The sequence below is a fragment of the Molossus molossus genome, unplaced genomic scaffold (genome assembly GCF_014108415.1).
Source record: "Molossus molossus isolate mMolMol1 unplaced genomic scaffold, mMolMol1.p scaffold_m16_p_12, whole genome shotgun sequence".
Classification (NCBI taxonomy): domain Eukaryota; kingdom Metazoa; phylum Chordata; class Mammalia; order Chiroptera; family Molossidae; genus Molossus; species Molossus molossus.
This window is the reverse complement of record NW_023425347.1, coordinates 77619299-77645438: the sequence shown is the minus strand read 5'-3', so window position 1 is coordinate 77645438 and position 26140 is coordinate 77619299. Positions and strand designations below refer to the sequence as shown.

Genomic DNA, 26140 nt, shown 5'->3' with positions numbered 1-26140 from the left:
CTAAAATAATGATACAGTCACACAGGGGCAAGGAGAGGGGAATTGGGAGGGGCTTACATATCAGGATGTCTGTCGATCTCAGTCATTCTTGGGCTGCCCGCCCTGGGTGTCTTCCTGCTCCTACCAAGGCAGACTGTTCTCTGGACTCACACAGCTATCGTCCTGGGGCTCCCCAAAAGCTTTTCTTCTGTGTTAGCTTTTTTTTTTTTTTAACCAAAACCCAAGTTTCTCCTCACCTTTTTTTACTTGCCTCCTCATTATGTCCTTTGGTGGTTTCCTGAGAGAGAAGGCATAGGAGAAAAAAATTACGACTTCGTTGCACCAGTGTGGTTCAGTTGGTTGAGGACCATCCCATGCACCAAAAGGTTGCTGGTTTGATTCCCAGTCAGGGCACATGCCCAGGGTTGTGGGCTCAATCCCCAGTAGAGGGTATGCAGGAGGCAGCCAGCTGATGTCTCTCGCTCATCAATTTAAAAAAAAAATTTTTTTCTTTATTGATTTTAGAGAGAGAGGAAGGGAGAGGGAGAAAGACATAGAAACATCAATGAGAGACAACATCGGTTGGCTGCCTTCTGCATGCCCTTCACTGGGTATTGGGCCCACAACTTGGGCGCGTGTCCTGACCAGGAATCAAACCAGCAACCTCTTGGTGCATGGGTCAGCACTCAACCACTGAGCCACAGTGGCTGGGCAATCTTCAGGTTTTATTTTTCCTTACTTCCTAGGAGAGTTTTTGGCTTTATCTTCCTTTTTATTAAAATTTTAAATTTCAGTTCTCTTGTTTTTAATTTCCAAGAGTTCTTTTTTGCTCTCTGATCAACACTTCCCCCTCCCCTTTTTTTAAAATCCTCATTTACCATTTACCTTCAGATAGAGTGGGAGAGGGACAGAGAAAGAGAGAAAAATCGATACAAAAGAGACACATCAATTGGTTGCCTCCTGCACAACCCCAACAAGGGCCGGGGACCCAATGGCAACCAAGGTACACACCCTTGACCAGAATCAAATCTGCAACTCTTTGGTCCAAGGGCTGACGCTCTAACCGCTGAGCCAAACTGGCCAGGGCAACTTCCCACTTTTATATAGTTCTCTGTTCTTGTTTCATGAATGCAAAATCTCTGACATATCAGATGACAGTATTTTGTCATTTGCTTGTTTTATTTGGCCTAATACATCATTTCTGTTTCCTCTGATCTAGTCGCTCTTGCTCTTTCACTGTTTCTTTTCTGTTTGCTTGTTTTTATCTCTGCTTTTCATTTAGAAGCTTACACTAAATGTCCGGGAATCATTTAGAAAGCTGACTGCTAGATCTGAAGGACAAACAAAACAAACTCATAGATACACGTGAACAAACAGAGGGTTGCCAGATTGGGAGGGGGAATGGGTGAAAAAGGTGAAGGTATGAGAAGTTACGAAATAGTCACGGGGATATAAAGTAGAGCATAGGGAATATAGTCAATTATATTGTAATAACAATCTATGTATGGTGCCAAGTGGGTATTAGAATTATCCGGGAGATCACTTTGTAAACTATATAATTGTTTAACTACTATTCATTTGAAACAAATATATATATATATATATATATATATATATATATATATATAGGCCCTCAATGCAAAGGGCAGGTTTGCTGAGTCATGTATTTCACTCTGGATTGATCAGGCAGTAAGCTGACTTTTCAGTATGTAGAGGATTATTCACAAGGGGTCTTTCTTTTTCTCCAGAGAGGAGTCACTTAGACTTCTGCTTGGAGCAAACTTTCTAGAGGCTGGCTTATGACCGCTCATTACACATATTTTTATTTATCCCCTTGGATTTCAACATGGCACCTCACCTCTACCTCTGCTGGCACCGGTGCCCAGAGTCAGGAGGCTCTCTTGTTCCACTTTTCCACAGAGTAAATCTGCCATCTCCTGCCCCAGTGGGGGTTCTTTCAACATAGTGAAAAAGAAGAGAGGAACAGACTATGGGTGGACGTGGGAAACATTCTTGGCTGATAACCCAACTCCCATTTATTTCCTCCCTTCTTTCTGATTTCACTCGCCCTTCTCTGAATGGCCTTGGCAAGGGATTGGCTTAAACTTGAACACATGAAACCATTCTGGCCAATGCGAAATGATGGGAAGTCACTGAGAGCTTCTGGAAAAGTTTATCTTACTCTTTAAAAGGGATATAAAACAGCCATTTCGCTTCTGTCTCTGGATATTGTCAGGTGGAAATGTGATGCTTGGACCTGTTTCTATTCTTTTTCAACCACAACGGGAAGGCCAGACAACCACAGACAAGATGATCTGATGCCTCAGTGCCTTTGAACCTCTGGATTAACCAGCCTCCAAACCAGCCTACCTAAAGACACCTACCTCACTATGTGGAGTAATAAGCCCACTGTACTTTAAGTCCTAAAATGTGGTCTGCAACCACCAAAAGCACACCACCTGAGATATTATTAGAAATGCAGAATCTCACCCTGGCTGGCTAGCTCAGTTGGTTGGACCATCATCCAGAAACACCAAAGTTGTGGGATCGATCCCCAGTCAGGGCACATAGAAGAATCAAGTAATGAATGCATAAATAAGTGGAACAACAAATTGATGTTTCTCTCTCTCCTCTCACTCTCTCCCTCCTTCCCTTCTCTCTCCTTTCCTCTTTCTTTAGCTAAAGTCAAATAAAAATAAAATAAAAAATGTACAAAGGAAATGCAGAATCTCAGGCCCCACCTCTGACCTGCTGAATCAGAGTCTGCATTTTCATAAAATCTCCACGGGACTGATATGCGCATTAGAGTTTGAAAAGCACTGTTTTAAGCCATATTTAGTTATTTCCCTTTGTATTTGCAGCTGGACACATTTTAACTGGCAGAGTGGGTGTAGCAGACACCTTGGAAGCCACCCTTGGCATACTCTGATTTCAACAACAGCTTCTGTGATAGGCAGAATTCTAAAGATGTCCCCGTCCCCAAGATTCTGTCCTCTTACTCATTCAAACACTAATCAGGTTACTGCTGTGAAGGGACTTCGCAGATGGGGTTAAGGCTATTAATCAAGTGTCCTTAAAATAAGGAAATTCTCCTTGAGTATCCAACTGGGCCTAATGTATCACAGGAGCTCTTAATAGTAGGAGAGGGAGATAGGAGAGATGAGGTAGAGGAGGAGGTCACAGAGATGTGAAGTGTGAGCAAGACTGGACCTGATGTTGCTAGTTGCTGGCTTTGAAGGTGAAAAGGGAGTCTTGAGCCAAGAAATCCAGGCAGCCTCTAGAAGGCGAGAAAGACCCCCAATTCACAGCCCGCAAGGAAATGAGGACCTCAGTCCTACAGGTGCATAGAACTGAATTCTGCCAATGATCTGGGACAGGAATTTGTTCCTAAAGCCTCCACAAAGGAGCACAGTCCTGCCAACAGTCTGATTTTTGTCTTTTGTCTTGTGAGACTCTAGGCAGAGAACCAGCTGAGCCACCCTGTGCCCACATTTTTGACTTAGAGAAACTATGAGATAAGACATGTCTGTACTGTTTTAAGCTGCTAAGTTTGTAGCAATTTGTTATGAGAGCACAGTAAGGTTGGACAGTTCTGTGCACGCCTAGACTCACCTCTCACTTCAAACATACAATGTGTTTTTCTTTCTATCTTTTTGCTGGTCTCAGAACCTTCTCTGATAGCATGGGAGCCTACCTGGCACAAAGGAGACCGGAAGTAGAAGGAAGTTAACAGCCTTAGGGAAACAGGTCAGCTGGTGGAGGAGGGGGGCCAGTGGATCATTGCTTTAGTCTCACACCTTTTCATTCTGGGAGGCATCTGTGCACTTCTCAGAAGCCCTGGTGGAACCAAGGCCTCAGTATCTATAGCAGCAGCCTCCATAATGCACCATTAGTTTGGCTTTTCTTTTTTGTCTCATTCTCCATAATTCTCCACTCTTGATTCCTAGGGTTACATCCCAAATGACCTCCCTGCTCCTAAGTCCCTTTCTCGATCTCTGCCTGAGATTGATAGGCAACCAACAAAGTCTGTTCCAAGAACTCTTCTTGCTTAGAATAAAAGGATCATTTACTAAAATATTTTTTTAGTGTTTCACAGTGAAACTAGATCCCAAGGAAAACCAAAATCAGGGACTCCAATACCACTAAGTTCCTCTCTGTCCCTTGTTCCCTCTCCTCTAAGGGCATTACCTTTAGAGAGAAACACTGAGTCTATCCTCAGCATTAGAGAGAAAAATCCCAGAGAAGGATTGTAATGGATAACCCTTGGGTCAGTGTTCATGATTGGTACAATGGGAAACAGGCATTATTTTTGGTTCATCGTGAGTCAGAGTTTAGCCCTGGACTGAACAGTTATGGCTGCTTTTGTGATGTGAATGGAGCCGGCCTCGGCATGAAGTCAATGGTGAGGACAGCAGAGCAGTGAGATGGAGACCTCTCAGGTTCCTAATGACATGTTGAACGTGGAATCTACGCACTCTGCCTACCATTGGACTTCCTGCATTATGAGATGATGCATTGCCACAATGAGTAAGCCAGTTTGAATCAGATCTGCTACTTGGAGCTGAAAGCATTCTACCTAATTCACACTTACTACCATGAATTCTCTCAAACTCACTTTCCTGGGCTCCAGACCTACCCACATTTCCCCATCTTGATCCTCCTCTTCCTGGATTTCCTACAATTCATTTCCTTAAGAACTAAGAATCAGGTGCATGCTATTATGCCAAACTCTGTTTTAGACACCACAGACGGAGCAGCTGATGAAACAAAGTTGCTGTCTTTATGGACCAGTGAAGGAGGCAGACAACGAGTAAAACTATTTTCTGAATGAATAACAATGAATAATGCAGAGTAGGTACTCAATCAATGTTGATTGACGTATCGTCTATAGAATATCACATCAGAGTGGTTCAACAAACAGCCTTGGGAACCGAGAAGCCGACCTGTTCTTGCAGCCCTAGACATCTTAAAAGGAAAACGCAACCCGGGCCTGTCCTTTGGCACTCAGAGTCCAGAAAGAACAGCAAATTTTGTCAGGCCCTGTAAAACATGCTTTACGGTAACCCTCTCATTTAGTCCTCACCGACTCCAGGAGACTGCTCAAGGGCAGACGGACAGCTCCGGAAGACAACAGGCCTGAGACCAGGCAGTCCGGATGGGAGAGGAGCTCGGGCGAGCTAATCCTGACTCTTGGGTTTAGACCTGCTGCATGTGACCTTGTGCAAGGGACGGTCTCCTTCATCCTTCTGTGTTCTAGCCCATGTGTGGTGTCTGACTCCAGGGGTTTCCCGAAGCCTCTTTCCCCAGGCTTCAGAAGCTGCCTGGGGTGTGTGAGAGGGGTCCGAAGGATGGGGGACCTGGGGCAAACGCGAGAGGTCACTGAAATCAGTAGGGAGGGGGTCGGTGAAGTCAGTAAAGAGTGGTCACTGGGGGAGAAGGACAACCAGAAGCACTCACTTTCTTCCCCAGACTGCCCTCTGCTCCCACGCCCTTCAGCGCCGCCGCCAGGACGGACCTTCTCCTGGGCTCCGGAAGGAGGGCACCTTCTCCCCACCGGGCGCCTCCACCCCGCCGCCCAGGCTGAAAGGCGACACGTCCTCCGCGCGTCGCTCGGCTGGATTTAGGGCCCTGCCTCTTCGGCCCGGGGACTCGCAGTTCGGCCACTCCTCGTCTCTCCCCCGCGCCCACCCCCTCGGCGCGCGACCACTTGGTCTGCGCCGCCTGCATTCTGTGTGTGCCGGGCCCGCCCGCACTGCGGGGGAGAGGCGGGGGCCGCCCACGCCGCGCCCGGCGCTCCGCGCCGCCGTCTCCCTGGGACGCGCGCGGGCTACGCGGCGCGCGGGAGCCGGGCGGGCAACCATGGGGCGGCGCGCCGGGAGCTCGCCCGCCGGACGCTAGGAGCGCAGGGGCCGCCATGGCCCGGCGGCGGCGCCGCGCCTGCATCGCGCTGTTCCTGGTGCTGCTCTTCGCCTTCGGCACCCTTATGGGCCTGCGCACGCTCAAAGCTCCGGACGGACTCCCGGCTCTGGGCCCAGGCCTGGAGCTGGCGTCCTTCGAGCGACGCCCGGAGGGGCTCCCCGCGCCCGCCCCCCGGGCCCCGGCCGCCCCCGCTGCGCCGCCGCCGCCGCCGCCGCCGCCCCGCACCGCGGGCCCGGGCAGTCCCCCGGAACCGGCCCCCGCAGAGGCCGAGCCCGCCCCTGGGCAGAGTCTGCGCGTCTACTCGGACCTGCACGCCTTCTACTATTCGTGGTATGGGAGCCCGCGGCGCGAGGGCCACTACATTCACTGGGACCACGTCATGGTGCCGCACTGGGACCCCAAGATCTCGGCCAGCTACCCCCGCGGCCGCCATAGTCCCCCTGACGACTTGGGCTCCAGCTTCTACCCGGAGCTGGGGCCCTACAGCTCCCGGGACCCCGACGTGCTGCGGGAGCATATGACCCAGCTCAAAGAAGCCGCCATCGGTGAGTGCCCCCCCCCCAACCCGGGCGTCCCTGTCCCCCAGCCTCACCTCTCTTCCTCTACCACAACTCCACGTGGCCCAGTCACCGGGCCTTTGGCCCCACTCACCCTTCAGCCCGGCTTCTTATCCCTTTCGTGAGGCACTGCCCCACTTTCTAGTGTTCAGACGCACCCCCCTCTGCCTTCTGACCCCCAACTATTCAGGGCCCTTTCATAGGGCGGAGCTGCTGGGAGAACCAGTGGAAGGCGGTTGGACCAGAGCTGTTCTAGGTAGGGACTGTGAGGAGAGGGAGGCAGAGTCTTTATGTCTTTGAGGTTTCTAGGTTTGGGTAAGTGAAGCCTGGATGTCCTGGTCCCGCAGGAGTTTGGGATTTGGGGGAGTAGCGCCTGGGGTAGATAGAGCAGCAGCCCTCCCTGCTTCTGCTGGCTGCAGGAAGGAAAGTTTGCCCACGTTGCATGATGGACTCTGCTGTTTGCAGGATGGGGTTCGGGAGCCTTTCTTCAAGTCTCTGTTTGAAAAGAGGTCTACGGGAGCCTCCTTTGTAGGCAGGCTGGAGTGGGGGCTCACCTGTTTCAGATTTTGTCACTGAAGTCTGCTGGATTTTACAGTACATTTCAACTTATCTGGAAATGATTAGTGAGTGAGGGGGAAAATTTAATGCCAGAGATATTGGGGGAAGGTATTCACAGAAAAATAACTCAAAGTCCATCCCTCAGGATTTTACAGTCCACAGGGGCAGACAGTCTAGACAAATGCTATTCCCCAGAAAGAATCAGACGACTTCTCTGTTCAGGTCTCTTCTTCTTTGGGAACTCAGACGTGTTCCTCTTTATCAGGGATGGGACTGTGGCTTCTGGGTGGGTGTGGCGTTGTCCACCCATTTCCCTTTGTTCTACTACTTGGTACTGTAAGCAAAAGCCGGCTCCAACCGGCTTTTCTCAGGCTCCTTCCAGACCTGGTGCGTTAAGGTTGCCCCAGTCGCTGCGATTCAGCACCGCGGGCGAGGACAGCTCCAGGGCCAAGGCTCCTGAAAGGAATCTGACCTCTGCAGGAAGTGAATGTGGCAGGAGCCTTGCTCTGGGGTTTCACTCAGAAACCATTTTGCTGCTGGAGATGGTTTGTGAGGAAAGAAATCTCTGGTGCAGGGATACTGTGTGTCTCTGAAGTAACTCGTGTTGTGTCTCAGGTGTCCTGGTCCTGTCCTGGTATCCACCTGGCATGGCTGATGATAATGGGGAACCCTCAGATGACCTGGTGCCTGCCATTCTGGATACTGCCCATCAATACAACATCCAGGTGAGTGTTCAAGAAGAGATCAAGTGCCCTCTGGCCCACTCTGGAGATTTTCCCTCTTCTGCCCATAAGGATAGTGACTCCACCCAAGTTCTTGGCATGAGCCAAGCTATGGCAAATAAGTAGCAAGTGTGGTGTTGGGGTGGGGTTCTAATAAATACTGCCCGTGTCACTCTTATTTTATTCAATTCTGAAAAAACGTTGGGAAAACTAAATATAGGAGTGCTGACTCTCCGCAGCGCAATGAACTATAAGCAGACACGGCTTGGAGTGAGGGGGAGCATTGCAAGGTAGCAATTGCTCCTGACTTCTGGATGCAGCCCAATTTATTTTCAAAGTGGTTCCCTAGGTTACACTGTGTTTTAGGTAATCAAGTCCTTGAGATTAGCCTCTTTGCTGACCTGATAGCCAAGCCCAGCATTCTTCCTGTCCCAGCTGTCTCTCTTTTTCATCGGAGAAACATAACAAACATTCACGCTTGGGCCATAAACCCAATTGGCACTTTCAGGGCAGCATTCCAACCCAATATGCATACCTTATCTATTCTCATGCATACTTTGATTGGCACTTCCAGGGCAGTGTTCCAACCCATCTGTGCATACCTTATCTGTTCTCTTGCATACTTTGATCCTTGGCTGGCCAGGCTGTGAGAATGCACACCTCAAGGTTACATTTTGTTCATCCACCAAACCCCCAACCCTACGCAGGAGAAATGGGAGACTAAATACCACAACAATGGAGGTTAAGTTGGAGACCCTGACTCTGGATAGAGTGCAGACAAGGGCCAAATGGGCCCACAGACAATTCCAGCCTCAGCTTCCGACTGGGAGGCAGTGCTGGCGGAGCACATGAGTTCTCAGCAAGTAGGCTTACTTCAAGAGGAATGAGGGCGCTTAGCTAAGCATGTCCAGTTATTTCCCCCAAATGTACCAATCAAATCAGTCATTCCCCCCTCCTGTGGCAGCAAAACGATGAAGAAGAGCCCCATTCCCATTCTTGAGCCCATCACCAACACACTTTATAGGTCATAGCACATTTCCCCGTCAACACCGCCTCAGTATACTTTGTCTCATAGTTTTAGGCATCTAGTGCCAGTCACTATCAGCCATCCTGCCACAGCCCCTCAGCATGATTCCCAGATGCCCAGCTGTGAGAGGTGGGCAAATTTCCTGTCCCCTTTTTTGGCCCTGAGGGCAGTGGCTGCTTTCGTCTATTGTGCCCACCATTGCCAGGCCCTCTTCTGAACTCAGCCTTTCCTCTAGGCCATTGTTCGAGCATGAGCCTTACAGGTTGTGACCCCTGGACAGATATTCACCTGACCAGTATCTCCTGTTTGTGGCAGGTGGCATTCCACATCCAACCCTACAAGGGCCGGGATGACGTCAGTCTGCATGACAACATCAAGTACATCATTGACACGTAAGGCTGCTCTGGGGCATGGATTTTGGTGGGGGTCAAAACTGGAGTAGAGATAAAAGGTTTGGAGGGGCAGACCAAGAGATACAAGGGCAGAATGGCTATGTCCCAAGCAGTAATTTTATTTTTTTATCCTCACCTGAGGACACTTTTACATCTATCTTCAGATAGAGCGGGAGGGAGAGAGGGAGGAAGAGAGAGAGAGAAACATTGATGTGAGAGAGACACATTGACTGGTTGCCACCCACACAACCCCAACTGGGCCGGGGACAAACTGCAACTGAGGTACGTACCCTTAGTAGGAACCGAACCCAGGACTCTCTCGTCCGCAGGCTGACGCTCTAACCGCTGAGCCAAACCGGCCAGGGCCCAAGCAGTTATTTCATAGTAAGAAAGCACTGGGTTTAGAATCAGCAACCTGGGTTTGAATTTTGGTTCTGCAGCCTCCAGTCTGCAACAAAAGCAAGCCCCTTAACCTTTGAGTCTTGTGAGAGTCACATGAGGTAATGGTGTGAAAGTGGCTTGTACAGAGCTTGCACATGTCATTCGTTCATAACTACTTGTTGAGTGCCTGTAGGTGTCTAGGCTCTGTCCTAAGTAAGCCCCCATGGTACAGTAATGGGTAGGACTAGCAAAGTTTACATTCTAGTGTGTGTAGGGCGTACAATGGAGCAGAGAACACACACAAGAAATTGAAGAGTGATCCATACTATGAAAAATAATAAAAAATAAAGCAGCCCTGGCCGATTTGGCTCAGCAGTTAGAGCGTCAGCCCATGGACCAAAGGGTCTTGGGTTCAATTCCTGATCAAGAGCACGTACCTGGGTTGCAGGTTTGATCCCCAGCCCCAGTTAGGTTCATGCGGGAGGCAACCAGTTGACGTGTCTCTCTCACATCAATGTTTCTCTCTCTCTCCCTCCCTTCCACTCTATCTAAAAAAAAAAAAAAAAATCCATGGAAAAATATCCTTGGGTGAGGATTAACAAAACAAAACAAAAAGAATAAAGCGAGGTGTTGTGTTAGAGTGTGTCCAAAAAAAGACTTGAGAATGGGTGGTCAAGGGAGCTCTCTGAGGAGATGACACGCGAGCTAACACCTAAATGAAGAGGTGGCTCTGCAAATCAGGTGCAGGCAGAAATTTCCAGCCGGAGGGCTGTCAGATCCAAGGGATATAGGATGGGACAAGCCTGACAGCAGACTAGAAAGGCCAGTGTAGCTGGAGTGTAGTGACAGATGGGGATAATAGCAGGAATGGAGGAGGGCAGGGCCAGATCAAGTAGGTGGGGACTTGCAGGTCCTGGTAAGGAGCAATCAGATCTGATGTAGGCTTTACAAGAGAATGGGTTATAAATAGGCAGAAGTGGGAGCCTGCAGTCCAGATGGAAGATGGTGGTGGCTTGGCCTAGGGCAGAGAGGTGAGGCTTGAATAAAGGAATGACAAGGCTGGGGAGAGGAGGAAGGGAACTAGGTTCTTGCTTAGAGGCACGACAGGCCAATTATGGAGCCTGACTGGATCCAAAATTGTGCTCGGGCCTCAGGAAAGCTGTCATCCATGGCTGGTCCCACAGCTGTGCTGGCTTCTCCTATCCTAGGCTGCCAGCTCAAGCTCTTCTTCCTCCTGTTCCTCAGGTATGGCTCCCATGGCGCATTTTACCGCTATAAGAACAGCATGGGTAAGAGCCTCCCACTCTTTTATATCTATGACTCATACCTAACAACCCCTGAGGCCTGGGCCCACCTCCTGACACCAAATGGGCCGCACTCAATCCGCAACACCCCCTATGATGGGGTCTTCATAGCGTTGCTCGTGGAGGAGGGCCACACCCACGACATCCTGGCCGCCGGATTTGATGGCATGTACACCTACTTTGCCTCCAACGGTTTCTCCTTTGGCTCCTCGCATCAGAACTGGAAAGCTGTGAAGAACTTTTGCGATGCCAACAACCTCATGTTCATTCCCAGTGTGGGGCCCGGCTACATTGACACCAGCATCCGGCCCTGGAATAACCACAACACGCGGAACAGGGTCAATGGCAAGTACTATGAGACAGCCCTGCAGGCAGCCCTGACAGTGAGGCCCGAGATCATCTCCATCACCTCTTTCAATGAGTGGCACGAGGGCACCCAGATTGAGAAGGCCATTCCCAAGAAGACGCCAACTCGCCTGTATTTGGACTACCTGCCTCATCAGCCCAGCCTGTACCTAGAGCTGACTCGCCGCTGGGCTGAGCACTTCATCAAAGAGAAGGAGCAGTGGCTAATGTGAGGGGCTACAGATGGCATGAGGTGCTGATGTCCCAGACGCACTGGAATGCTGTCCCCATGTGGGCTCAGCTAGGGGGCGTAGGCACTGTCTCCAAGTCAGCAGCTGGGTGCCTCTGGGTGGGCCATCAAGCCTGGGCCCATGTAGGAACAGAGCCTGTTCCTCAAGCAAGTGGTGCTGGGGTTGTTGTGCAGTGACAGGAGGGTGGGCAGAGTTCCAGAGGGAATTGTAGAGGCTGGCCGGTGACTGGACTTAGCCCAGGGAAGCTTCACATCCTCAGTGAGAACACTTCAAAATAATCCCATTCCAGCTTTGAGCTCGGCAGGTTGGTGTGGTCTAGTGGCGGCCAAGCCACTGCTCTTAGAAGGGTGTCAGGGTTCTGGGCTAGCATGCTCCCTGCTCCTTCTGCCAGCCTCCGTCTCCTCTTCAGGCTTCCTTCCCACATCGTCTCTTGTCCAAGTTAGGGGACCATATTTGAGACTTTCTAAGAGGGAAATTCTAGGTTTAAGTTATTCCCAGTAGATTCCTGGACCTGATTTTCAGGAAATAATCCTGAGCATTCACACATCCAGTCAACACAGACCGAGCCCCTTACTATGTGCTGGGAACAAATGACCAGGAATAGTTCGTCTTCCTGACCTACAGGATCCAGCTTCCCCTATTTGGAATGGCCTTGTAGCTAGTGCTAAAGCAGAGCTATAGGTTTTTCCTTTTTTTGCAGTTTTACCCACTGCTGGGAGTTCTGGTTCTAAGAAAATACCTCTGTGCTCGAGCCTCCGTTTTCCCCGGGTGAACACTTAGCTCCAGGGAGAGGACTAGGACAGCTCCCTCCCTTTAGCTGCCTAAATGGAATGAGGCCCATTCACTAGAGCCATTTTCAGTACTACTGTGATTTGTAAAAATTAAATGATGTGGTATTCTCAAGTAAACATTCCTCTTGCTCTCTTTAAGACTTCACAAATTCTGAACCCTTAGTCAGATTCTCACAAATTGACATATGAGATGGCTAGTGTTAGCACAATGAAGTGTGAGTTTGCTTAAGAAATTAGTAAACAAGTTATGAGGATTAAATGACTCATTTAAAAACAAACAAAAACAGCCCTGGCCAGTCTGGCTTAGCGGTTTAGAGCATCAGCCTGCAGAGCGGAGAGTCCCAGGTTCGTTTCCTGCTAAGGGCATGCACCTCCGTTGCAGTTTGTCCCCAGCCCCACTTGGGGCTGTGTGGGTGGCAGCCACTAGATGCGTCTCTCTCACATCGATGTTTCTCTCTTCCTCCCCCTCTATCTGAAGATAAATGTAAAAATGTCCTTGGGTGAGGATAAAAAACAAACAAATTAGTAAATGAGATTTCTAGAGGGAATATTTAACAAACCATTGCTTCTTTTTTTTTTTTTTTTTATCCTCACCCGAGGACATTTTTCCATTTTTTGCTCAGGTAGAGTGGGAGGGAGAGAGAGGAACAGAGAGGGAGAAACATCGATGTGAAAGGGACACATCGAGTGGCTGCCACCCGCACAACCGACCAGGGCCGGGGACAAACTGCAACCGAGGTACATGCCCTTAGCAGGAACCGAACCCGGGTCTCTCAGGACCGCAGGCCGACGCTCTAACCGCTGAGCCAAACCGGCCAGGGCACAAACCATAGCTTCTTTACAAATAAATGTAATGTGCTAACTGCAGAGACACTCAAAGCAGGTCCTGGGACACCACCTTGGCAAGATTCTTGAAAATATGTATATGGGAACCATTACATTGAGAAGTTTATGGGCTCAAGACTGAATCCCAATTCTGGGAACTGCGTGCAAAGCAGAGGAGAGGTAGTGGGCCCTACTGGTACAAGGGACTCCCAGCTGCAGTTAGGTAACTGATACTAAATCACACTGATGGACAGGGTAGGCTTGATCACCTTGCTTGTGACTTCTTGGGGAAACCAAGGCAAGCAGGGGCAGGTGAAAAGGGCTAGATGTGGTGACCTGTAGTAATTTACAGAAGCGAGTAACGCTGAGGCCTGATTACACAAATATACACTCTGAAAAATACTAAAAGTGTGGCAATGCTCCAGGGGGCGGGGGCAGCAATTCTCATGTCGCTGATGGCAACCTGATTCAATTCTCTTGAAGGCTAATCTGTATCAAGAGCCATAAAAATGTTCATACTCTTTGACCTAGTAATCCTACCCTAAGGAAATAATCCAAAGAAAAAAACCAAACCATTTTCAAAGATGTTTAATAGCAGCATTATTTTCTATCAAAGAAAAACAAAGTTCAAATGGCCGATAATAACAATGTTTAACACTTGGTATACATATGAATACACACAAAGGCTGCTGAGTGGACACTGGATTTAAATAAAGGTATTATAAGCATAATTATAATTTTTTTATGAATAAGAAAAGTCACTGTCTGAAAGAGATAGTAGAGATTTATTTTCCAATACTCTCTAATTTGGACCCCTCATCCCATTCCCTGCCAACTGAGCTGACTTCCTCCATCAGACCAATATGACGACTGCCAGGCAATCACAGCAGGCCACACCACCAGCCCCTAGTTCAGAGGAAAGAGTGTTTGGCCTGTGGCTCTATAATCTTTATGCTAACCTGGTCCAGCTGGAGGAGCACAAAACGCACGCCTTTGGTCACCTGAGACTTTGAAACAGCACCAATTTTTGGCGCTCTAGCCATTTGGACCTTAAATGCCACCACCTCATACTAGATTCCAAATGTAATTTAAATTATATTTCAAAACTTTAAAAAGGAGAGAAAGGAAAGAAGACTGACCAGAATAAGAACATTCTAGAAATGTTCTTAAAGTCTCTATTTGGCTTTTGACTGACATACGAAATTACAGATAATAAATATAGCCCCCTCCCCCAGGCGTGAAGCTGAGCCAGCAGCTGCTGGGGCCTGGTCCAGTGTCCAGAAAGACAAACTGCCTTAAAAGTGTCAGATCCAGTGAAGCTGTGGCCCCAGTGGCCTCTGCAAATGAGGCCTTGCCAGCCACCAGTGGACAGACACACAGTGTCCAGCATCACCCTGGCCCTCCTGCCTCCCGAGTTTCAGAAGCAGGATCCATGTGATGGGAGCAGCCCGTACTTCTGCTGGAGGACAGCCGTAGTATTTTCCAGGGCACTGAGGAGGAAATGCAGGACAGTTCAGAGTCTGACTTCCCAAAGCCCAGCAGAGTCCAGTGATCAGGGAGCTCTAAACTCTCTGGTCTTACTATATACTCTGTTCATCAAACCCTTGAATCCTTTTGAATCCTGAAAAAGCCAGCAAACACCAGCAAAATTAGTCTCACTCCCCCCACTACTCCAAATAAAGGTTGTCAGGGCAAGAGGGTGTGACAACCTTTATTTTGTCAAGGCCTTTTCTGCATCTCCCAACTGCCCTCAAATTCTATCTCCATGCCATAGGAAAGAGACTCACCAGCCTGGACGAATGATGCCAAACTTTCCAGGCACAGACAAGTCAACCACAGTTGAGCCTAGGCGACACTCAGGGCTCTGGCCATCCCCAATTGGTCCGCCATCAACTACCAGGGACAACTGAGGCCAGAGGTCCTGGAACTCCTAAGGAGAGGAGAAGCATGAGCACTACTTCTGGCATCTGCAACGATGTCGCACTGCAGGCAGGGTTCATAAATGAGACAAAGGCTACGCAATCCACAAACAGGAGGCACATTCCTCTGAGCAGGGGAAGGTACCTCATTTAATTAAGGTCAGCTATGCTAAGGACACTGCATCCTATGAGGTTTGAAGCCCCCTCCCCCCACAATTAGTACCCCAAGAAACATCTATCTTGAGCTCAAAGAATACCTTGCTGTGCCAGGAGGAAATCCTACACATCGTTTCTGTTGGGGAGGTATAAGTATAATGACTCAAGTCCTAGTGGAAGCCCAGTGGTATGGGCTCTACCCTGGACTTTCCATCCAACCTCTGTGTGGTTACATTCAAGTTACTTTATCTCAGGCTGTAAAACAAGGGAACTGGACTAGGTGGTCCCTAAGGGTCCCTCCAGCTCTAGCACTCTGATCCTGGATCTCAGTGGAATGCTGGGTCACCATACAAAGAGGAACACAGGGTGGACTCCCCCAAGGGTGCTCCTTTCTGAGCTAGAGCACTGCCCACTCCCCCCCATCCCTGCCTTCACCCCTTATGAGACACCACAGTGGCATTTGGGGGAATCTAGGATAGGGGAGTCATGAATACAGTTGGATAGGTCAACTGCCTCCTGAAAAGGGAAGAATACCTCCCGCCATCCCCCTCCCCGCTTCCTTGAGTACAGCCACTAGGACCAAGTAAAAGCCTGCAGTCTGAGAATAAGAAGGGATGCCGAGCTCTCACTTTCCAAGGCTCCTGAACCCATTCTCTAGGTCTGGGCATGGAAAACCCCATCACTTTACTATGTTCTACATTTCGGTTCAGTAAGAAGAAAACATTGAGGTAAGTTAAATTGCTTTGTGTCCTCATTTGTTCTAAGCTACACAGCTAACACAGATTAGGATGATCCTTTCTCTGACTTGGCTTATGGCAAAGGTAAAAGAACATGGTCAGGAGTCCCTGGGACAAGTGATTTTGGAGCCTTAACTTTCTTTATAGCACTTGTTGTAAAGAGTTATCACCTAACATATTCTCTGATAACTGTTACCCCTACAAAAAGGGGAAAACAATTATAATGTTTCTTATTTAAAAGATAAGACGAAAACACCAATTCTCCCCCTTGCTTCTCAAACTTTGTAATAAAATCTTTCCAAGATTCTTTAACTTGGATTCCCTCCAACCCAACCCCTGCCAACTGGGCTGACTTCCCACCATTAGACTCCCCTGCCAGGTAATTCCAGCCAACCATCCACCCCCACTGGTTCAGAGAAAACTGTGTTTGGCCTGGTGACATTTCTGGAAAGGGGGACTAGGAAATTCTCACCTTGACATTCAGAGAACTGGCCTGGGAGCTGAGGTTGGCACTGGTGAGAGCAAGAGGTCCCCCAAACATCTGGGCCAAGTCCTGCATGAAGGCATGGTCTGGAATACGGATGCCTACAAGCTATGAAGCAAGATGAAAGGGGATCATGAGAAAGGATGGAAGGAGTTGGGGAATGGGTCCAGCCTGGACGCTTGTGACGGCCAAACGGCAGGCATCTGGAGACATGAGAACGTCTGACTCACAGGAGTGAAGGGGTTCAGGTCCTTATTGAGTTCCTCCGAGCGTTCCATCACCAGGGTCACTGGTCCTGGTAATAGGTCTTTCAGAAGCCCCTCGGGTACTCTCACATGACAGTACCTGGGAAACAAAGGGGGCACAGATCTATCCAAGAATGATGGGCCACTGCTGGTCCTAGTCCAGACTTTCAAAACCCTCCCTCTTAAATTAAACGGCCGTGTGTTTCTTTCCTTTTTTATTTAACCGCGGGACTGCCCCCATTAGTCACAAAAACGCCGGGAGAACAGGGACCTTGCCTGCCCCGTTCATCTCCGCGCCCAGCATCTCGCTCGGGGCTGGCAGACGCCGAGTGCTCCGCACACATTTCCAGTTCCGGATTCCTGGGTGAGCCTGGACAAGCCCCTCCCGTTCTCCGCGCCTCAGTCTCCCAAGCCTGTCACCGGAAGCCCCTCCCGCGGGGCCGCCCCCAGCGGGGCCGGGTCGGGGAGGCCTTACCTGTAGACGTCGGCCACGCGGCCCAGGCACACGGCCAGCGGCTTGGCCTCCCTGCGGCCCTTGATGCGGTACACAGCGCCCAGTGCCGCCGAGCAGCTCGCCGAGCAGGCCAGGCCGTACAGCGTATCGGTGGGGACGGCCACCACGGCGCCGGCGCGCAGCTCGGCCACGGCAGCCCGCAGCGCCTCGGTCCAACCGGCGCGCTCGGGGCTTGCGGACCGCGCGGCCCCGTTCCCCGGGAGTCGCAACAGCCGGCACCCCGGCGCCGCCCGAGCGGGACTCGGAGGGCGGAGGAGGCGGCCGCTCCGGGCGGAGCCCGCCGGCCCTTCGCTCAACCCCACGCTGGCAGCCACCGCGGCCCTCAGCCCCTTGCAGGGACGCGCAGGAGACATCCGCCTAGGCCCGCTTCCGGGAGGAAGTGACGCGCCCAGTCAACTTCCGGTCCAGGAGGCTCGGCCCCGCCTCCGCGCCGGACAACTTAAAGGGACCACGACCCCCAGGAGGATTGAAGGAGATCGGTGGGGACGGGACGGGGCGGGGCGCAGCTTTGCGGAGCCTTAGCGCAGTGCTGGGGAGGGGGGGCGGCCGAAAGGGGGGCGGTGGTCGGGCCGCGCAGGCGGAGATGGAATGGGGCCCCGGCTCAGACTGGTCACGGGGGTGAGACGGGGCCCGTCGGGGCGGGAGGAATGGGCTCGGACCGCCAGCGCCGGCCTTGACCGTCTGTCTCTCGCTCTCTCCCGGGCAGGGAGGCTGCCGGCGTGGACCGTGGGAAAGCGGCGCTGGGGCTCGGCGGGAGGCCACCCCCGCAGCCGCCCCGGGATGAGCGCGCCCAGCAGCTGCTGGACGCGGTGGAGCAGCGGCAGCGGCAGCTCCTGGACACCATCGCCGCCTGCGAGGAGATGCTGCGGCAGCTGGGCCGCCGGCGCCCGGAACCGGCGGGTGGCGGGGTTAGTGCCCACCCCGAGCTGGGCCTGGGAGGTGGGACTATTCACTGGCTAGATTTGCTAAGCCCTAGCTTCCCGCGGAGGGTGAAAGCGGCCCCCAGCTTTACCTCCCACCTTTCATAGGGCGAGAGGCTCTGAAAAAGTTCAGAGCTGTCCAGATGCCAAGTAGCCATATCCTTTCGGGGCCTAATCCAAGGCCTTTCCTTCCAGTCTCACTTTTTTTCCTTTCTCTTCCAACCAGAATATCTCAGCCAAACCTGGAGCGCCCCCACAGCCAGCTGTCTCCGCCAGAGGTGGTTTTCCAAAGGATGCTGGCGATGGAGCTGCGGAGCCCTAACCATTCCCGAGCCGGTGGCCCTGAGTTCTCTCCCTCCCCGGGGCTGGTGGCTGGACTCTAAACAACTGCCTTCAATAAAGGGGCCAGCCTTCACTGGCAGTGGCTGGAACTTGGCCCTCAGCCTAGGGTGGCAGCTCTGCTAGCAGCTGGGTTCAATCCCACTTCATCCTAGCTGAAGGCAGTGCTGAGCTTTGAAATGTAGCCAAGGAATACCCAGTCTAATGACCGGATTTTGGCAGGCCAGCAGTGCTTGCCAGAGTGGTCTGGCCTGCTTTGGGGGATCCAGGTGGTGTTACATGTCCATTTCATGCTTTGGGGGCTCCAAGTCCCACAGAAACACTTTTAGCAGAGCCTTGATTAAAAGGAAACCTGCAGACTCTCCTGGTGACCGACCTTTCCTTTCTGTCCCATCTCTAAGACTGATGGCTGGGAGGGGGGGATTGGTTTAAAACTGTCAACCAGGGGCAGGGTTGGGAAGAAATACCACAGATAACTACCAGATTTAAATAAGCATTTAATTAGGATCTCATTAGTATTTAATATTGCTTTTTCAATTCCAAAAAGTTAAATTTTCACTTCTTAGCAGATATTTTAAAGTACAATATTAAGTTTATACAAAATGAGCAATTAAGCAAACACCATTGTTTCACATTCTTCAAAAATACAAATTCATATTTACTCTTTTTTGGGTTTGGAGGTTTCTTCCTTTGGAAGTACTGAACCTGTAACGTTTTCATATCGCTCAGTGGAATTCCGTTGTTCCCATGTTTCACACTTAAATGAATTTGATAGGCTTTACATAACCCAAAGAAAACTATTTAGGATTTAAAGAACTGTCACCAAGACCTCTGGCCAATGACTAATGTATGTCAAAAAGTAAGGTTCTCGTGGGTCTTCCTGGCCAGAAGATCTAAGCCAGAGATTTAGCAAAACAGTGTTTCCAGCCACCTTCCCCACACAGGGACTAGAAGTTCACAGGGAAAAGAAACAACCACCTGGAACTCTGACCCCTCACCCCCACATTCGGCAAAAAAAACAACAAAGGACTAGACTGTTGAGTCAAACATCACCCTAGGGGAGGCCTGAGGACACAGGAGAGGGCAAGAGAGGCCTCTGACTTGGCACCACTACGAGGATAACAAGGATATTGCAAAAAACACCCCTGGGTTTTGGTGAAAAAGGTTTTTATGAAAAACTTTCCCATAAGAAAAAGAGTAGAAACTGCATTGAGCTGAGAAAGTGACACCACATTATTACCCAATTTTTGGCCCAGCAGGCACACCACCAAAAAGGGCAGTGTGTAGTTTTAAACTTTGCATCCAGTAAAAAAGCTTGTACTATGTACACATTGACATAAAGATCCAGTTTAATTTGCATTTTCAGTGCAGACTGAGAAGCCCTCTCTTGAACAGGCATTAACAGTGAGAAATGCCCTAACAGTGGTCATCAGCTTCCCCAAAGGGCATGAGAAGAAACAGCAGGATGCTTTCCCTCTTCCCCAAAACTAACCCAGAGGAAACAGGCTAAACTGGTTACCAATCAGAAATATGCATAATTCAGTTTTGTTGCCTCCCCTCCCCAAATATTAAGGAATGAACAATTCCAATCTATGTCACAGCAGAATCCTTTGCATACTGGATCTATGGTAATATTTCTGCTTTGGCTGAAGTATTTTTAAACGTTTCTTTTGTATCATAGCCTGAGACTGAAGATGAAATGGGGTGGGAGGGAGAACAAGAGAGGAGTAAGGGGGAAGGGAAAAAGTTAATAAAGCAAATTATTAACAGCTTTGTTTATTGGATTTAATGAAGGCTGGAGGCCTTTTGGCTTAACGAGCCAACACGGGCAGTATGGGAACAGTGAAGAAATGACTCATGTTGCCTCCCCACTACTAACACCTTCCCAAACATATTTCTGATTGGTGATGTAGGAAAACTGAAGTCTTTAGCAATACTGTTGCAGTTCCACAAATCAATGGTTTAAGTGACTCTGGAGAAGTCTTTAAGATTAAGAACAATGGACATGATTACACATAGAAAAGTCTAGAAGGTGCCAGGTTTCTACCTAGGAACAACCTGTTCCTTCCTTTCAGGCATCACTTTGTAATGGTGAAGAGGGGAAAGATGGCAAGGGTGCAAGAAGTGATGAAAAACGGCCTCAACAGTCAGCAGAAGAAAACAGGACCTGCAGCAGTTCTTTAGAGAGCCTGAGGGGGCGCCCTCGGGCACACAGGGAAGGCTTGCATAGATTGAGCAGTTGCTGAGAATGCATAATAGTGTTTCCCTAGACAGCCTCCTGGTACAGGGCTGATGGAGCAGAAAATGCCGCCAGGCCAGGGCCACATGGGACAACGACCATCAAGCTACACATATTGCACCAAGGTAAGTGCTTTTCTTTTCACACCTCAATTTAACTTTTTATTCTGAGCAAAAAATAAAACTTTGTGGAAAGTACACACACACACACACACACACACACACACAAAAGAAATTGCAGCAATTGGGTTAAAGATAAAATAACCTAAAGTGCTTTTTTATTTTATTATTTCTTTAATATACCAATATGAGGTTCTGCAAACTCGTCCCTCTGGACACATTCAGCATTATACAGTCTCTCAAGAAACCCACCCGCCCTCCATTATCCCCATCAGTCCACTGCCTTGACAGTGAAGGTAAACTCTCCAAGCTGACTGTCCCAGAGGTGGTGAAGGGAAGTCCCTGCTTTCACCCAGAGAGGTCTTCACTCATTAAGGCCCCTCCCAGGCTTTGTACCAAGATCTCCTAAAAGGATGGGGTGGGAGGGATTCAATAAATGACACTAACTCCTGTCACCAAACTAGTGATGCCCCCCATGAGGTTGACCAGGCCCGGCCAGGAGAGGCAGGGCCACTTTCCCTCAATGCCCCACCCCCCGCCTGGGAAGGGCCACATTTTGCTAAGGCAGCTTGGCAGTGCCAGCCAGTTTCCTATCACTTCCTAAGCACATGAACTCCTATTCCCGATGCTGACTAGCACCCTGTAAAGGAGCAGTGTAACTAGAGATGCTAGTGGGAACTGGAAGTATAAATCTACAGGGTGAGAAAATGGTTAAGGTCACCATGGGAAGCACAAGGCTTGATTTCACCTGCTAGAATTCCCTAAACTTACCCTAGGTTCATTCCCGGGTTTGGGAAACCACACTCTCCATGAAGGCTCTGTCTGGCTCCACTTGAGCCAGTGGCCCTCTCTTCTCCCAGGCCCTGGCACTGACGGCCAGGCTCATTACAGAAGCGGGTGGGGAGAGAGTGCTGGAAGAGGAAGGAAAGGACAATTGGCCTAGCCTGTGGGATAAGCTGCTCTTTACAGCCGCTCACGAACATTTTAAGCACACTCCTGATTTTTCACAAGCTGACTGGGTTTGAGAGTCCCCCTTGTAATCTTGAGTCACCCTCACAAGGCAGATACTTCAACCAGAAAAATCTGTCCGCCTAGACACTGTTTTAAGATGCTGCTTCATCATCTCCAATCTTTGGAGAGTGGAAAAACTACTGACCTGGGCAGACAACACGACAGCACAGAGTTGGCTACCAGAAGGAAGCAACATTTAAATCATGGACCCTTCTAGCAGCTTTCCCTGGGCTCCTGTTTGCCACCTGCTCCCAGGGAACTGAATCCCAGGTGACTAGGTATGTCGGAGGAGGTCATTCTTGCCCTCCAATGTGAACTACCTTTGGGATCCTATTGTGCTGCTCTCTCTCAGAAGAGGTAGAGAAAACAGGAAGGGTCCTACCTCAAAGCTTCCTATGGGTTCAAGGTCCAGAGACAGCCAAGGACAAGCCATGCTCGGCAGTTGGTTTTCCAGGACCAACCTACTGTAATATTAATAGGAAAGTCCTCCTGCCTTATCAACTTCTGCTGAATGGTTGCTGGAACCCACAGCCTTTTGGGGAGGGGAGTCAGGTCAAAAAGAAACCAATTCTCCTGCCTAGACTTCTGGAATGAGAAACTACCAGCCGCTTGTGGCTAAGCCCATTTCTCATGGCAATAAAATTTACCACCACAGACTCTTGTTCAAGTCTGTCCCTGAACACCATGCTGAAGGCGGCTTCTGGCTCCCAAAATGATCTGCTCTGGATACTGTCTCGGCTGGCGCCGAATAATGGCTCAGTGAACAGGGGAGTGACAAATGCAGATCTCTTTACATTAGGGAGGGGGAAAGAAAGGCAATTTATAGTTACTTTCTGCCTGACATCGTTGACTCAGAAGAGCAGCCCTGTTCGTGGAAACCTCTCCTCGCACAAGGTAGGGTAGGGGCCCTTGGGGGACAGAGGCCCAGTCTAGACACTGGGCAATGCCCAGTTTCTGAGCTCAGTGAGCTTGGTGAGCACTCATGACTACATTAATAGCCAGTTGAGAGAAACTTTCCATTTTAGTGTGGATTGTATTTTATGTTTTATGTTTAGAGGCAATGACTTGGAGCAAAAGGCAGACAGATGGATGTAATTCTATACACAAATCAAAAACAATTCTTCTTTTCTATAACACAACTTAATGAAACATTCCAGATGAGATAACTTATTGCAACATTTCAGGCTTTTTGGTGGAAGGGAAATTTTTTGTTTGTTTGTTTTACCCTGAGTAGAAGATCATCGTTTTGTGTTTTTATTTTTTGTTTTTGTTTAGAAATCATATGACTAAGCTGAGCAAGTCACATCCTTCTTTGCACTGTACTAGGCTGTATGCAAAATTCAGTGGGGTGAGAGAGGAGATGCGAGGGGCAACCAAAAGCCTGGCTAGAACCTGGAACCTGGCTTGCCAATAACATGCCACCTTAAAAAAACCTCCCTTAACGCTACACCTTCTGATAAGCAAAATGCAGCTCTTCTGCTCTGAGGAAGAAAAATACCATTAAAGGAAGGCAGAGCACCAACCAGCAATTGGCCACTGGCCGTATGTCCACTCTAGGACAAAATAGGGATGTTCCTCAAGAAAAAATCACTGCAATCTGCAAACCCGGCAACCAACTGAGAGACAGAAAGAACCAGGAAGGCAAAGACTGTGATCATGTTGCTAGAGCCTGCTCTGCACACGCATCATTGACAGACAGCAAACAGCTCGCTAGGGCCCCTGCAGAACCAGATCACCACCACAGCTTCGGGCCAGGCTTTTAGCTGCCCATCTGTGCTGCAGCTGGATTCGGGATGACACCTGCCACAGTCACTCTGAGCTCCACTGACACCAGGCGCAAACAGCAAAACCATTTTACCCAAGTCCTGTCCAGCTCACAGCTGTCTGACCTGCCTTTGCCACTTCCCCCTCTGATGGAGCGAGGGTCTGGCCTTCAGAGCAAGCTCTGGCCTCAGTCTCAAAAGACACACAAGGAGGAGCAACACCTGACACGCTGAATCCCACTGCCCAAACCAGAAGGCCCCAGTGCAAGTGATGGGCAACATCACATTGATGGAAACCACACCCTTTCACTTCGAATTTTTATGCATACGAGTAACCTTAATTTCCAAGTTCACATGACAATAAGCAAAAGTGACATACAGTGCAGCCAAACAGTTCATTTATAACTTAGCTTTTTTTTGTTTTGTTTTGTTGTTTTTTTTTCTTTCCCAAAGATCAGTTCCTTAAAATGGATGCTCCTGGGATATGAATAAAGAAAATACATCTGAAAGGTGAGGATTTCAAACAGTAGATTTCTTCATCCTTCAAATCGCCAATCCCACGATGGTAGGCATCACACCTCATGTATGCTTCCTGCTGGCCCTCTCTTCCTAAAGGGGAGCACATCGGGCCTTTCACTTGGAGAAGCTGCTGGTCAGGCCCAGCTCCTCCTCCCCCTGCAGTAGTGCTTCAATGGGAATCAGATTGGACGGGGTGTCCAGGTTTTGGAGGGACAGAAACTCTGACACATCCATGGCACTTAACGTTTCTGTCTGAGGGTCTGGAGGAGTCTCTGCTTGTCTGCTTTGCTCACAGGAAGAGGGTACAGTAGAGGAGGATGACAGGGTGACAGAGGGTGAGGAGAAAGTCTGTGGTGGTATCTTCAGGCCTGGCCCATCAGAAGGCTGGGGGCTGGGCTCCGGAGGGGGTGGGGAGGAACAGCCCTTTCTCCTGCCAGTTGCCCGCTCCTTGGCAGAGTCCCGGCATGCACACTGACACTGACATGCCTCCTCTTGCTTGATGATGATCACAGGAACACTGAGGCCAATCTGCTGTACAGGGCTCCCTGCGAGAGAGGCGAGAGAGACTGCTCTTCAAGAGGCTGCAGGCACAGGGGGAGCTAGACTAGGTGAGAGCTGAGTGCCATGGAGGCAGGAATGATGGAGAGGGTAGATGCCATGTGCCAAGACAAAGTCCCTCTTCCTTAGAAAGCCACACTCACCATCAAGTTGCACCCTGCATTTCCAGTCTCGTTTCCAGCCATCCTCTCCCCTGTACCCTCCGTGCCAGCCACAGTGGACGCCTCTCTTATCCTGACATGTTCTTCTTACCTCTGAGTCTCTGGGTGCTTCCTTCAGCCTAAACTCCCCAGGCTATTCTTGTGGAGAACTTACTCTTCTTATCTCTGAAGACCCAGCTCACTGCCCCCATGCCTCCAGGCAGTGCTTCCCGCAGGCTTCTACCTAGGGCCGGCCCAGGGCAGCTGCCTGGTACTGTCTGCAGAGCTCCTGTGTTCCTCCTGCCCCTGTCCACACTGGGCTCGGTCCACACTATATGGGACGTGTTCACCTCCACCCGCCCCAGAGGCTCTGAGCTCCTTCAGGACGTCTCACTCATCTTTGTAACCCTGTCTCTGATACACAGCAGGGGTCGTAAACCTCCTTTTACACAACCACCTTGCACGCACACACACTCTGTGATTCAGATGGGCTTCGTGTGTGCTACAGACCAAGGGGCAGGAGAGCAGAGGGAATCAGGAGGCCTGAGAACTCCTGCTTTGGCTCTGCCATAAGCTCATTGGTGATTGTGGGGAAGTCATTTAATCTTTCAGGGCCTCAATTTCTGAATCTATTAACATAAAGAGTTTGGAAGGAAAGGACCTGTTGTTAATTCTTTTTTTTTTTCATCTTCACCCAAGGACATTTTTTCCATTTTTTGTTCAGATAGAGTGGGAGAAAGAGAGAGAGAGAAACATCGATGTGAAAGGGACACATCGAGTGGCTGCCACCCGCATGACCCAACCAGGGCTGGGGACAAACTGCAACCGAGGTACATGCCCTTAGCGGGAACCGAACCCGGGTCTCTCTGGACCGCAGGCCGACGCTCTAACCGCTGAGCAAAACCGGCCAGGGCTTTTTAAAAAATTCTATATAGTCTCTGACCCAGATGCTATTTCTTCATTACTGTAATTAGAAAAGAGTCCAATGAATTAACAACTGCCTTCTTTAGCATTAACTGTGATTCAGACTTTTTTCTGGCTACATTTGAAAGCTGTACCTGAAAGGAAAAGAACTGTTACCAGTTAAAATATGTAAAACATGGTATTTATGCCGTAAGTGCACGAGCCTCTAATAGTTATAAGAATATGAAATACTCTAATAAATAAACAATATGATGTGACAAATTTGATTATCAAGTTTTAAAAACTGGGGCAAAGCAACAATGAACTGTGCCTCCAGGGGCCCAGAGAGCTATCTTTTAAAGCTCACAGAATTACATACCTGTGCTACTGGCTACTGGTACCGCAGTGGTAAAAAACACCTTCTCAACTTTAGATGCTTGCTGCTGAAAAAAAAAAAAAAAAAAAATCACATTTATTGCCACTCAGACAAGGCAGCTCTCCAAGGAGCCGAAGCCTCCCCAAC

General features: G+C 49.7%; 4 protein-coding genes across 6 annotated transcripts in view; 2 read left to right on the top strand and 2 right to left on the bottom strand.

The window, feature by feature from the left end:
• The first annotated feature begins 5893 nt into the window (after positions 1-5893).
• MANEAL (mannosidase endo-alpha like) lies at positions 5894-11617 on the top strand. Of its 2 annotated transcripts, XM_036256447.1 has the most exons (4): positions 5894-6443; positions 7629-7738; positions 9078-9154; positions 10781-11617. In XM_036256447.1, the coding sequence occupies exons 1-4, from the start codon at positions 5894-5896 to the stop codon at positions 11415-11417; spliced, it is 1374 nt and encodes a 457-aa protein (XP_036112340.1). In that variant the 3' UTR covers positions 11418-11617. The 2 variants fall into 2 exon arrangements, with proteins under 2 accessions (XP_036112340.1, XP_036112342.1); XM_036256449.1 differs by lacking the exons at positions 5894-6443; positions 9078-9154 and having other exon boundaries at positions 7668-7738.
• A 2034-nt stretch (positions 11618-13651) lies between these two features.
• Positions 13652-17481, bottom strand: YRDC (yrdC N6-threonylcarbamoyltransferase domain containing). The gene is made up of 5 exons (XM_036255321.1): positions 17068-17481; positions 16578-16692; positions 16336-16455; positions 14839-14981; positions 13652-14541 (listed from the first exon to the last, which is right to left on the bottom strand). The coding sequence occupies exons 1-5, from the start codon at positions 17457-17459 to the stop codon at positions 14469-14471; spliced, it is 843 nt and encodes a 280-aa protein (XP_036111214.1). The 5' UTR covers positions 17460-17481; the 3' UTR covers positions 13652-14468.
• Positions 17066-18729, top strand: CUNH1orf122 (chromosome unknown C1orf122 homolog). Its single transcript, XM_036255322.1, has 3 exons — positions 17066-17724; positions 17813-18014; positions 18253-18729. The coding sequence occupies exons 1-3, from the start codon at positions 17690-17692 to the stop codon at positions 18346-18348; spliced, it is 333 nt and encodes a 110-aa protein (XP_036111215.1). The 5' UTR covers positions 17066-17689; the 3' UTR covers positions 18349-18729.
• Positions 18730-18787: 58 nt separating this feature from the next.
• MTF1 (metal regulatory transcription factor 1) overlaps positions 18788-26140 on the bottom strand; it is a 46572-nt gene continuing 39219 nt past the window's right edge. Inside the window, exons 10-11 of one of the 2 annotated variants that reach the window (XM_036255320.1) lie at positions 25997-26060; positions 18788-24561 (exon numbers count right to left, since the gene is read on the bottom strand). In XM_036255320.1, the coding sequence (XP_036111213.1) occupies positions 24131-24561; positions 25997-26060 (495 nt within the window). In that variant the 3' untranslated portion in view covers positions 18788-24130. The remainder of the gene's footprint in view (positions 24562-25996; positions 26061-26140) is intronic. The other variant, XM_036255319.1, reaches the window with a different exon arrangement.